This window comes from Haemaphysalis longicornis, unplaced genomic scaffold (assembly GCF_048455015.1).
Source record: "Haemaphysalis longicornis isolate Haplotype H1 unplaced genomic scaffold, Haemaphysalis longicornis Haplotype H1 scaffold_1, whole genome shotgun sequence".
NCBI lineage: Eukaryota > Metazoa > Arthropoda > Arachnida > Ixodida > Ixodidae > Haemaphysalis > Haemaphysalis longicornis.
The window spans coordinates 331,978,233-331,991,497 of NW_027526203.1; the positions used below are offsets into that span (position 1 = coordinate 331,978,233).

General features: G+C 46.3%; 1 protein-coding gene across 1 annotated transcript in view; it reads left to right on the top strand.

Annotated features, from left to right (window-relative positions):
* Positions 1-10,504, top strand: part of Cad87a (cadherin 87A) — a 71,979-nt gene extending 61,475 nt beyond the window's left edge. The window contains exons 38-45 of the mRNA XM_077683509.1: positions 1,511-1,643; positions 2,189-2,313; positions 2,576-2,604; positions 2,691-2,724; positions 2,804-2,827; positions 3,593-3,617; positions 5,978-6,196; positions 9,325-10,504. Of these exons, the coding sequence (XP_077539635.1) occupies positions 1,511-1,643; positions 2,189-2,313; positions 2,576-2,604; positions 2,691-2,724; positions 2,804-2,827; positions 3,593-3,617; positions 5,978-6,196; positions 9,325-9,498 (763 nt within the window). The 3' untranslated portion in view covers positions 9,499-10,504. The remainder of the gene's footprint in view (positions 1-1,510; positions 1,644-2,188; positions 2,314-2,575; positions 2,605-2,690; positions 2,725-2,803; positions 2,828-3,592; positions 3,618-5,977; positions 6,197-9,324) is intronic.
* Positions 10,505-13,265: the final 2,761 nt, after the last annotated feature.

Below are 13,265 nucleotides of genomic sequence, written 5' to 3' on the forward strand. Positions count from 1 at the left end.
GATGGAGGGATGAAATACGGAAATTCCGTGACCAACACTGAACACAAGCGGTGCAGGACAGGAGCTGTTGGAAGTCAATGGGGGAGGCCTTCGCCCTGCAATGGGCCTGACCAGGCTGTTGTTGTTGTTGTTCACGATGATGATGATGGTGATGAGGAGGAGGAGGAGGAGGAATAACCGACATTTCCGCTTAAAGTTATTCCTCTCCGTCTAAATTTATGTGTCTGCACGGAATCCAGTTTTGGAGGTATTCGCGCCGAAGCTACACCTGATGACAATAATGACACATGGTTACAATGACAGGTTAATTAGTGATTCATTAGTAATTGATATTAATGATTAGTATGATGAGGGTAAGAAGGATTAAGATGGGTTAGAGTGGATTTATGATTGGTAGTAATAATTTTTGAGGTGGGTTAAGATGAATTAAGATGGATTTGGGTGGATCTAAGTAGGAATAAATATCAATTAAGGTGGGGTAATGATTGATTACTTATGGAAAGAAATGATTAGTAAGGTGGGATTAAGGTTGACTAAGATGAATTAAGCTAGATTAAGATAGATTTAGGCAGGCTAATATGAATTGGGGTGGAATAAGGTAGAAATTGGGGAAGCGTAGGATGGATTAATCTAGGATTAAGACGGATTAGGGTTGGGTTCGGTGAAGTAAAGTGGCATAAAATGGATTAATTATGGTAAAAAAGCGTGGCTGCTGTGTCGACCGGTAGACCTGTATAGAAAAGGTACCTGTCACAACAGTACGCTAGGCTTTCACGTGAGCAGACGCAAGTGTCCCGCAAATTTTTCAGGTTCTCGTTATGTGTTTCTGCCCTTCGAGACGATTTGACGCTTAATCCGAACCCATATTTTCGTTCATGCGCAGTAATACATACACGTGTCTCACCCTCTCGTGCACCTGGCGGTAGAGGGTAGTACAGGAGGGTCGCGATTGCGGGAAAGGAATGTGGGCGCAAAAGAACAAAATATCTGCCTCACTCGCATCACTCTCACATCACGGGTGTAATGCAATTGAAAACGAAATGTATTGGACTCTTTTTGCCTCAATGAGATCAAAACAGAACTCCTGACAACAAAGAACCCCGAACGAAGCTGAAAATACTAATAGAAGCGAAACTTTCGATGTGACCCCTATGTTGAAATCGGCTAGATTATTTGGTGATGTAAACGAGTATAGTGCTTCCCTTTTCCATAAGCTCCAAGGCTTCCCAAAAGACAAACATTCTATTATGAAGGCGCTCGAAACTGGGGATCCTAGTGCACCGAAATCCTCAATCGCAGTTACTATGCAATGCGACCGCCTGTGCGTCTGTCTGTCCACCTCCCTCGAGTGGTTTTAGGCGTATCTTGCAGCGTACCGATCTAAGGCGCGTACATTGTTTTTTCGCTTGTTTATCTACGCCGTTTGATTTTGTAACTTCCTCAATAAAGCTTTTACCCCTCAGTGGTCTTCTTTTGCGGTTTTAACTTCTGTTCGGTGCTCTTTTTGCAGGACTGACTTGCACATTCACGTTCTCGACAAGAACGACCGCGTCATTCACACGCCAGAAGTGCTCGACGCTGTTGATTCGAACATCAAGCTCGTCCGCTTCCAAAACCCCGAGCTGCAAATTCACAACGTACTGGTGAGTATAAGTGCCGTGCGCCAACTGATTTATTGAATGCACATCTCTAACACAAAAAAAGGTTTGCTGCTTTAAGTCGTGACAGGCGCTAATTTGTAAGACGCGGGAGATGTAACGCATAGCAACCATACTGATAACGATGTCATTTAGACGCTCTGGCGGCATCACACCCAACAGCACCAAGGTAGCCTCCTGATAGTATGCTAAACCGAACTTGACGTTTTGGCCTGGCGTAACGCCTTAGGTTGATGTTCGTGCGCCGTGGGTTCGGTCCAAACTGCGTGTTGGCACTTTTTTCTTGTCACTGACACTTAGTAAGTGGTAAATTTGCAAAGACTAACCACGTGCATTTGTATGAGTTTTTTATATCGCGGGAGGTTCGGTATCTTATAGGCCACGTCAAACAGAGGCGTTCAATCCCACTGAAACACGCCCAGGCATTGTGGCACCTGCATCCTACGAATTTTCGTGGCGAGCGCATGTTTCTTAACGCGCTGTGGCCCTGGCAATCGCCATTTTTCTCACTCCGGATCAATACTGTGCAGCCCGCTCGAGCTGGAATCACAAAGCAAGAGTTCGACCTCGCCTTGGCAGTTCTGATCGCCATGCTGGTGGTGATATTTGTCGGCGTTGTCACGATGATGGTCTGTTGCACCTGCCTGAAGTCATGGTATGCTTACAACACTCTTCTGCTCTTTGGCCTGGTAGTGCACACATAAAATTTCGAACATGGCTTATACGCTCTGCTTAGAACAAATAAAGAAATAAAGGCCGCTTGTGCTTCTTGGCCCACTTTAATTTTTTTAAGGACACTGCAGCAAATCAAGCCCCATTCTTAGTAGTAAAATATTAGTTTCTGTCCCGTCAGAATTAAACGAAATTAGCAGAATGTTTTATGTTTTGCGCCTTCCTTAATTAACTTTACTTTGCAGGTACGCCTACAAGGCCAAGGAAGCTTTGGGTAAGTATTGGCCCGTATTTCGCACATTTTGAAATAAGAGAAAAAGAAAAATAGAAGGTTGACGTTATGCAACTACTCTTACGCAGTGCGGCACGACGAAAGTCCTCCTGTGACAACCACGTGAGTTTCTTGCGGCGCATCAATGGATGAATAATGGAGAAGTGCAAAATTTAAATTTTTACTTTTTTTTCTTTTCTAGTGAGAACCCACTCTGGACTGAACAGTAAGTTTTTACGTTTTCCTATCCTTTCTTGCTCGCGTGAAAAAAAAAGCTTTTAAAAAGATGATTAACACTTTCTTATTGCTCTACAGATGTCAGTAACTGCTAAATTCTTTGTTTGCAATTAAGCTCTCTCTCAGTGCTCGAAATACCTCCTGCAAGCAGATTTGTGTCTGTCATTTTTAAGGGGATCATGAAGACAAAATAAGTGTTTGTTTTACACAAAAGAAGTAGTCTTTGGTAATTCACTCAACTCTAGTCCGGTCTCGAAAGGCTTTGTTCTCACGGAAAAGTGTAGTACATAACAGAGCTTTATTATTACGGACCGAAGCTGCACGTGGTCCACTAGGAGCGTCGCAGTGGAGGGCCGGGAATAATTTAGACCACCTGAGGATCTTTAACCTGCACCGAAATCCCGACAAATGGGCGTTTTTTTTTTCGCATGCATCATGGAAATGGCCGCTGTAGAATTTACTTTAAGATAGGTACATCAAAATGCCACGTGCAGCCGCTTTCCGGGACCACAATTCAATACGAAGTGAAGCGATGGCACCGTGATCTCATTTATGCTGCTCATCTAGCACGTTTTTTCTAGCATCAGCGTAAACCCTAAAGATGGTACCTCGAGATCTCTCGCTGTAATAAAAAACTACAGTATTTACTTACCTCCACCATAAGCGTCCCCCCCCCCCCTTCACGCCCTATACGTAGTTGCGTCTTCGTTGAATATCTTTGCCGCCTCTCTAACATGTCTCACTTCTCTTTTAGGAAATTGAAGATCTACGAAGAGCAGGTGAGTAACATGTTCACAGCGCTCATGGCTGCCCTTTTAAACTGTACTTCAAACTGTATTTCAAACTTTAAACTGTGCTTCACATGACCATGGGTGCACCTTAGAGAGTTATATAGACCGGGAAGATGGACCGCCACTCCCCGCTCCCCTCGTTACTGGAATGGGCCGATGCATTGGACTGCGCAGCCTTCCGTTGGTTTTGTCGTATTTGCTTCGGTGCTTTTAGTGTTTACGTGGTGTTGTGAGTGGATATGTGCGGTGAAACAAACTCTAGGCAGGCGTGTTCACTTCTTAGATGCAGTAACGGCTACGTTAACTCGTCGGACTCTTCTAAGGTTGGGTATGGGCCTCATTGATATGAGAACTTTTTGTGGCGCTGTACACCTGGCTCCACCCGATTCGAGTACCAATCAAATTATTAATATTAGTATTCATTTATACCAGTTTAAAATATATACACTGGTTTGAATGACTAAGGTTTCTACACAAGCCTGAACGATTGGATACCTCGATACGTGTGCTTTGAAGAGAAAGGAACTTACGTACGAGTTCGATTACCGTGTGGCCGTTGAAACTTTGCGGCAATCTAGAATTTCTTTCTGTAACTGTAAGCTTTGTGCCTTCTGTTTCCATGAGTAACAGCATGTGAGCCTGAGAGCTAAAGCCAATCTCCCGCGTTGGCAATGGTCATTTTATCGAGAGTCAAAGTAATTCAAACACCCCACAGCCCAACCTACAAACCCTTTTCCCCTCCCCCTCCCCTCGTTTTACCACCTGTGTGAAATAAGGGCTAGCACCGATAGACGGCCAAGACGTTAAACATGTGGCAGATGTTGAAGTCGTAAGCATTGTTGAATGCGTAAGCATTATTTGCCGAGTATCTCAACGCAAACCGTGCAATGCATTGTCAATACGTTTATCGTTATAAAACTAAATTTAAATCACAGAAAAAAAAATATAACCAAACAGAACAATAGACAGCCAAATCTGCTAAATCTGGCAACTACCGTCTGCTCCACCTGAAACGCTAGGAAACAACGATAACTTAAAAATGAATTACTAAATCACAGTTCTACGAGATCGTGCGCTTTCATGTGCGTGAATAAAAACAAAAAAGAGAAGTGAGGATGAGCTGACGAAATAAATGTGTATTCCGAACCTGCGCTCTCACGTGGTGAGCTGTCTGGATTTAGGCGTTTACTGCCTCCGAGAAAACGCAACGCTGGTGAAACGGAAAAACCGCATCAGAATTTTTACGCATAAAAGACAATTCTCAAAATTTCTGCTACTTTTCTTTGTGCCACAGGCTTTGTTTAGTTCTACAACTTTTGACAGCGGTTTCGGTACAGCGCAAGTGACGCAGTTTCTGTTTAATAAAGCGTAGGGTGCTGCCTGCGGTAAAACGCGACCGCTGCATTCAGTTGTGAAACTGAAGGCAGGTTTTTGGTACCCTCCTGTCTCGTCGTTCATCTACACAGTATTTTTTTTTCTGAAAAACCATAACCAACCAGCCAGCAACCGAGTCTTATTATGCAATGGTCTTCCAGGTCAAGCAATAAATTTCATTTACTTGTCATGCCGTATTTTTTCTGGAAACAATGCTCGATCACTGTTGTAAATATATACCTGTAAGATTAACCACGTTTCTACCGTAAGTAATGAAGTTACGTAGCGTCGTCCCTCAGCCTTCTTCTTTTGGGTATATCTTAAAAGACCCCCCCCCCCCCCCCCCTCACCAACTTTCTCTTTCCCTCATGCACGACGCCGTTTCTTCATTAACTGCCAAAGGCCAGCGCCACAGCATACTTGGATAAGCTGCCCACGCCGGCTTTGCAGGAGCATTTAGCTGTAATCTATTCCTCGATGCGCCAAACTGAACGCCGGCAAAAATACTGCATGAAAAATTTGATCGAACGAACGGACTTGCATTTCCAGATCGACTTCCATCTTGGCGCTTTGAGCGTCGTCTGCCACTCGCAATTACTGGGTATGGGCGTAAATCATTCACATGGCATGCCTCGTAAACGTCGGCTCCACACTCAAGATTTGTCAATCTGAAAAAAGTCATTGTGTGTTATCTGGGCTTCGCAAGCCGCACCGCAGCGAATGACAGAAAGCCATGCACAAGTATCGCGCTCACCGCCACCGGCATTCCACTAACGAGCGGTTTGCCACGGGCGGCGCTGTTCGCTGAACAAAGTAGCCAAGTCGCCACACTAAAATTTTACTCGCCACGAGCCTCTAAAAGTGCCCAGTTTCGCGACAAATCGCCAAATTTGGCAACCCTGTCGACGCTGAAGCGACGGTGGTGCCATACAACGGCCACCCAGTCCCTATGTACAAATGTGCGTGTTCCGCAGGAACTGAGCATGAGCGTGGCCCCGGACAACCAGGTGACGACGGAGGCCGACATCGCCGCTTTCAGCTTCAACGATGACACGAGCAGCGCGGTGTACGCCACGCTGAGGAGAAACAGCGTGAGCCAGATCGGGGGCGCCGAGTCCAGGAACGGCTACTCCACACTCACCACCCGCCCAACGGCGTCGTCACGAAGGCAAAGAGAACCGGACGCTGCGGATGTAAGTGGTCATGTGAACGAAGCCATGTGGAAAATGGAAAGTTTCATGAACTTTCATGAAAGGCGTGTAGGGGACCCGAAGCATTAAAAGTTACCTATTTTTTAACCCTCTCCACCAGGCCCCTATGGCGTAGTGGCGTCATCCTCGCTTTGCACCTGCTCACAGTTCCTTTCCCGGCGCTAGCAATGCATGAACTTTATTTTTACAGCGATGCTGTTTACCTCTAGCGGCTAGCCCTTGTATGCATTCCCAAGGTGAGGTAACCGAATCAGAAAATGGCCGCCAACAGAAATGTGGTTAGGGCCAAAACGTTGGTTAGGGAGAAGGGCGCTGCGCAGCAGCAGTCGAGGCGCAGGAGAAAGATTGAGAGAGGGTGGCGCCGGAGCTGTGGTGAGGAGAAGAGGGCGCGGCGTGGTGGTAACCGCGCGTGGGGAGGAGGGAGTGTGGCGTGAAGTGCGATACAGCCGTTCCCGACGCCAGTCACGACCTGCCGGCTGGCCGCAAGACCCAGCAGTTTCGTGCACTACTTTGGACTGTCCCCCTCCCTCTCCCGTCAATCGTTGTTTTGTTTCAGGAACGTGTGCAACCCTATGAAACCGAAAGAGCTCCACTGGGTAATCCGCCATAATTAAAGAAAAACACTTGCGCCGCGAATTCTTCCGCACGCACGCACGCACGCAAGCGAATCCTAAATATGGTTCTGCAAAGGGCAGTTCTTCCCTACTATAAAAATATTGGCGCCTATCATATTGGCGCCTATTTTCTGCCTATCCTCCTCCTAGACTTAGTCTCCATTGAGGTGCCCTCAACCCGAGGGGCAGTTACCGGCTGAGTCAAGCCTCGCGAGTGCGGTGGTGTCAACGTCTTCTTGTCAAGAAAGCTTTATCTCGATGTCTATGAGCTCGAAGCTGGGCAACTTTTTCATTGTTTCTTTCTATCTTGTCTGTGAAAAGCTAGGGAACATTACTAAGCTTTAAAAAAAGATCAACTTTGCGCTTCATTTGAACAGAAAACCGTGGCTCGGGGGCTCTGTCAGTGCATATGTAGCTAGGCTTTCTAATATAAGTTGCTAAAGGCGTTGCGCTGCTGAGCACGAGGTCGCGGGTTCGATTCCCGGCCGCGGCGGCCGCTTTTCTGATGGAGGCGAAAAGCAAAAACGCCCGTGTGTACGAGATTTCGGCGCACGATAAAGATTCCCAGGTGGTCAAAATTAATCCGGAGCCCTCCACTACGGCGCGCCTCATCGCCTGCTTTGCGTCGGCGCGTTAAACCCCACAATCAATCAGCTTTCTAATATAGAGAGTGTTGACCGGGACACCTTGAGCGCGGTCACATTATCAGGAAGTGGAAAGAGAGGCAGGAGGGTAGAGTTCGCCAATGCGAAAAAGATAAGAGTCACTCTTTCTCCTCTGGCCGTTTAGCCAGTTTAGCCGTCCGTCACGGTGCCTTGAGTGAAAAGTCTGTCGCCGGAAGCGGGGGAAGCTCGTGCATATGTTGCCGTCAGAAGATCGCACGCGCTCAAAAAGGTGGAATGCATCCGCTGCCCAACTATTCACACTGGTAAAGAATATTTCTTTCACGTGTTTTTAGCGGGACATTTTTAATTTTATGCCAGTTTACTGAAACAATTTTTCCTTTGCGTTTCCGAACTTCGAAATACTTCGAAAAATTACGAATAGTTCTTTTCGATTCGAAGCCGAATCGAATATCGCGTGCAATGTTTTTAGGAGGCATTGATCGCGTGATTCGCTTCGATATAAGAAAGCTTCGAATATTCGCACTCTGCTGTGAACCGCATCTGAGTCGAACGGAGCTTATGTGCGATTAAAGTGCGAGGGCATCCTCAAAACGCTCCTACGTAATGAAAGGAAGCGACCTAACCTCCATGAAAGGAGGAAATACAGGCAGCCAGTGCACTGTCCATTTACGGGGAAGAAACTTAGCTTTTGCGAGACGCCCTGAAAAAGCGCCAACCGTACGTTGAACGATGGTGCCCGTACTGCGTGCTAAGCCATTTTTCTGCGATAAATAAAAGGCGGGCAAACGTACGAGTTACAGGGGTATCAGAGCGACAACGACAAAGCTTTTTATTTTAGCTCGCCTGTCACTACGTGCTTGGCCCGTGCTTGTCAAGTGCGATGCCCCGAAAGCGTTTTAACAAACGCACACTTCCTCAGACAGCCCTTCATGCCGCTGTTTACGTTTTACCACCGCTGCTGCAAGCGACCAGGAGCCAGCACGCACACGGCGCGCGTGGCCTGGCATGCCCCGCGTCGCTAGAGGAATCACAATGAAGAGAGAAGACAACCCATCGCACAGCGAGGCGGACAACCACTGTTGCCGCAGTTTTTTCCACGCGCGTAACGCCAGCGTCACAGCCAACGTGGCTCCCAAAAATGAATTCCTGTCTGCATGTAGAGACTTTTTCTCGTTTCTTCGCTTCATATCGTGCCGAAAGAGAGAGAAACACCTGCAGTGAACGCGGGGTTTTGTTCGATGCGACGTACAATATAGGGCTTTCACAAAATGGAGCCCTTAACAGCATATCACTGTAAAATAAAACCGTAGCGTTATTCACATTTTGCCAGAGTATTGCCCTAAAGCTCTCGTCAATCCGAAAATCATTTTTAACAGCAGAGAGTTTGGAAAACATTTGGCAGCACCCCTATCAATGTTTCGCGTTCTCAGGAGCAATATCTCTGCAAACTTCTGAGGTAAAGTCGGGAAACGTGTATAGACTGTGAAGGCAACTGAAAAGTTTTATGGGACCTGTACGAATGCATTCTGCTTGCAACAGTGTTCTGCACAGCAGAGGCGAAGGACGCGAAAGGTTTGCTGAATTGTTTTTGCACAAACCTGCCGATTGCCGTTATCCAGATGAGGGTAAATGTGAGTTCCTCGTCTGGATAATGGAGAATTTGGTGCATAATTTCCTTTCTGCAAGGAGCAAGACAAGCCCGCTGCTGGTAGCTGAACTTGGTCGATGTGCGCATTGCCGTAATGTAATCCTCTGTTAGTCGCGTTTTGTAAAAGTTGCAGCATCTTGGTAGCGGTGATAGCTGTCCTTTCCACAAATCTGTGCGCTTGAATCTTTGCACGTTTTTTTTTCTTGTTCCTCATCTACACAGAGCCACGAATACCACGAGCTGCACTCCAGCGACGCCCGTCCAACTGGCGATAGCACGCCGTTCAGCACCTTCAGGCCCACGGGAAAGAACACGCCCACAGAAGGGAGACTGTTCCAGGAAGCGAGCCCTTCACATCAAAACAACGAGCCTGTTCTAGTGGCTGAGCTATTATAGTTCTATACTGACACCTATCCAAACGCCAACATTACCCATTTGGTAGCGAAACACTGCTAAGCACAATTCGTTATCCTTCGTGGTATTTTGTTTTATTTCTCTGTTGCGTGTATGTATGCACATGTACGTATGCATCCGTTTGCGAATGTTCATAGATGTCATTTAGAAATACATAACTTTGGTGCCGAATGATAGCTCACAAGCAAAGAACTGCCAAACCTTATCAGCCATTCGTCACATGCCACCCACTTGCTGTGAGAACCCAGCTTGTGCACAATTATTTTTTTTCCAGACCCACAACGGAACAGTAAGCAAAGAAAAAGAAACGCAGCCCAGAAGCGTTGTTGTGTCGCTTGCAGCCAAGCACACCCCTTACGCTGTGGTTTCGCGTAAGTTTCTGGTTCGCCGAAGATGAGATTTTTGTGCACTTTGCCAACAAAAGAGGGCCTTTATGCTTAGCGTAAAAGTTTTTTTGTTTTTTTTTGCTGCCTAATGGGAGTAGTTCAGTTACACTCATTTAAAGATTGTCTGCGATCAGAAGTAGTTGCGTATGTACAAAATCGGTTCAGGCAAACATATGAGCCCTTCTATAGTCTGTCTTTATCATGGAGTTATTTTGCCGCGACGTTGTGAGAAAGCACCTCCTTCGTCAGATATGCAAACTGTGGCGGCATATTGACTGAGATCAAGCTGGAGTGTGTTTGCGTGTGTGTGTGTGTGCTTCCCCAGGCACGCATGAGGATCGTCGCGCATAAAATATGCGCAGATTCACCTGTGATGGCTTGCCCACCGTATACCAGTTATTTATTCCTCTTTGTCAGAGTTTTTTACGGAGCAGCCTGCTTTGATTTTGTTTCTGAGGGGGGATAGACTTTTTATTCCTCATAAACGCCACGAAGAGAAGTGCGCGACCTGCCATAATTCATACTTGTTTCTATACCTAATACGCTATACCCATGTCGGGACGAACTTCTCAGAGCAATAAAACAGTTGTTCAAAGCTACAACGCCTATGTACGCTGTTTTCGAACGTTACTTTCCAGCATCACCTTCCACTGTATCATCAACAGTACTTGCAGTAGCAGCTCCACCTCCCCGAGGCCACGGCTTAAGCACAGCCCTTCACAAAGTTGAACTTGAGCCAGCGGGAAATGAAGCACAGATGTTTTGCTGTGACCGCGTCAGGTGCAAATCTATCGGCGAAAAGGATTAAAACGACCTTCTTGCTGCTTGTTGACAAAACAGTAATCAACAGTAGAATAGCTCAAACGTAAGGTGCGTAATGAAATCGTACGTGCACAACATTCCCTTTGCACAAAATCTTACACCATGTACCCATTGCAGTTGAAGGGGGAATAAGGTGTTCGTCTCTGTTAAAGCCGGACTAAATTACCCTGAAGCTTACGTTACATTCGTTTATACACATCTCAGTAAGGGTGCTGTCGCAAGTGTCCAATGATCTGTGCTCGCTGAACGATGTACCTGCTCTTTGAAACAGGGAAAATAAAGTAATAATATGAGTAATAGTAATAAAGTATAGTTCTATCCATGATGGCGAGGTAAGAGTAAAAGCGTCATTGCACATTAAGCGCAAACACCCGTAGTAGTTGCATTAGAAACGATTGCCGAGTGGCATAAAAATATTATCACTTGGCATAAATATTGTTACGTGGCGGCAGGACAGTGATGAGGCCAACCATGGGCGACGATGAAGTGATGTATTTACAAGATGTTGCCGCAGAGCGATGCGATCTATTTACAAGCGGCCATGATCGCTCGGGCCAGCCGCATCCTCTTCGTCGTCTTCGGTGACGGGTTATGGCGCTGTGGGGCATTGATAGGTGTTCCGTGACAATATATTATCCCAGGAGATGGGGTTGAAAATGGAGACACACGCACACCAGTGCTACCTACCCCTGTTTATTTCGAGAAATCAGATATTATGTTGTAAAAGGCGCTTATTGTGCACTCCAATGAAATGGAAAATGCCAGTGAACATTCAGCCCCGAGACAGAGGGTGCCTTGAGGTATATACGCTGTTGCGATCGAGCCTTTAACCTGTGGACGTGATCTTGCCTGCGATATTTTGTTATGTCACGCATCTCTAGTGTACTTAGGGATGGTCTTGGTGCATTAAAAGTATAGAAGCACCCAAAAGGCGACTAATTGGTGAGTTAGGGTGGCATAACGAAATCGACAATGCATAAAACGAGGATTGCGACAAGAAAGACACAAGGCCTGCGCTATTTCTTTTTCAACTTTTGATTTCACTATGATAGATCAGTGTCATGTGACGCCGACGCTAGGGACGACCTGTGGCAAGGTGCCAGCAGACCGACTTTTTGAGCGGGCCCTGACGTTCTCCCAGAAGAAAACCGATGCATTTCAGCGTCTGCCTACCGTGATACACAAGACTAGACGTCATCGAGTCGCGTACCCAACAGCATATTTACATTGATAACCCCGTTTAGCATTGCAGACTTTCTTTCCGTGCGAAGCATAATGGCTAACAATTCTTGCCGGGTCAAAATGCAGCCTCGTATGGCTTCTAATAGGTAGAAAACTTGTGCGCGATTCTGTACGTGTTGCGGGGCCATAGGCGTGCTGCCCCCCCCCCCCCCCCCCCATCATCTTATGGGGGCGCCAAATTTGCCCGATACCTTTTCTCAATGGAACCTGACCCGTACGGTTATGACCACGCGTGTTTTCCCGACAATGGCAGCCGAAGAAGCCTCGTGTAACCTTCCAAAAGCTGTTACTTTCAGCCCCGGGAAGGCGGGGACCAAAAGCGGGCCGTTGTGAGAAACACGTAATCATTTGATTTTCATTTTTGCATCTATTGCGAAGCTTGTCCTATTTCTACTTTTCCTCGTAAATAACGTGTGTACCGCAGAGCAAAACGTCCGCGTAAAAAGGGGTTTCAGAATAGGCAATGTAACGTTAGGAGTTCTTACGCATTTAAAAAGCTAGCGTTTGAACGGTGCGCACTGCGTTCTTACCGGCCGTTAGGCCTTCAGTGGGAAGAGGTCGGGATTGGCGGGGGAAGGGGGGGGGGGGGCAGTAAGACTTTAGCCTCCCTAATCGTTGCGGAAAACGGCTGTAACTTGCTTTCTTAAAAAAATATTGTCGTGTAGACTGCTGAAGTTGTTCAACAAACGGAAAATATAACCAGGAAAATATAACCAGGCAGTTACAAATTACATTCATGTCAACGCATAACATGATTTACCAGCGAAGCTGACTGGGATGTGCGTGCAATGGATTCAATGGTTTATCGACAGTTATGCGAATTCGGTCGTAACAACGTTACACGGATGCTACAAAACATGCAGAGGCTACGACACCCAGCCGATTGTCATGACCTATCTCGTTAGTCAGATGGGTAATGCGGTTCCTTTATCCGGCTTAACGAAACAGAACTGCCAAGTAGCTTGTCCTATTTCAATTCTCAACGAAACTATCAGTATAGCTCTGCATTTGCAGCACAATATTCTGAATGGTAACGTACCAGACATGTACACACTACCCAAAAAATAATTAAATACCGTTACTCATTACTTGCTCAAAAAGTAATTACGTTACTCGTTACCCATTCTCAATAGTAACGCGTTAGTTACCCTAAAAGTAACGAGTTACTTTTCACGTTACTTTGACGACCAAACGCATAACTGTTTTTTTTCATGGTTCACTGTTTTCTTCCTAGTCGTCGTTAGCAGTAGTAGCTGACTCTAGAACTTTTCATCGGTTATGTTTCCCCGCTTCCTCAAA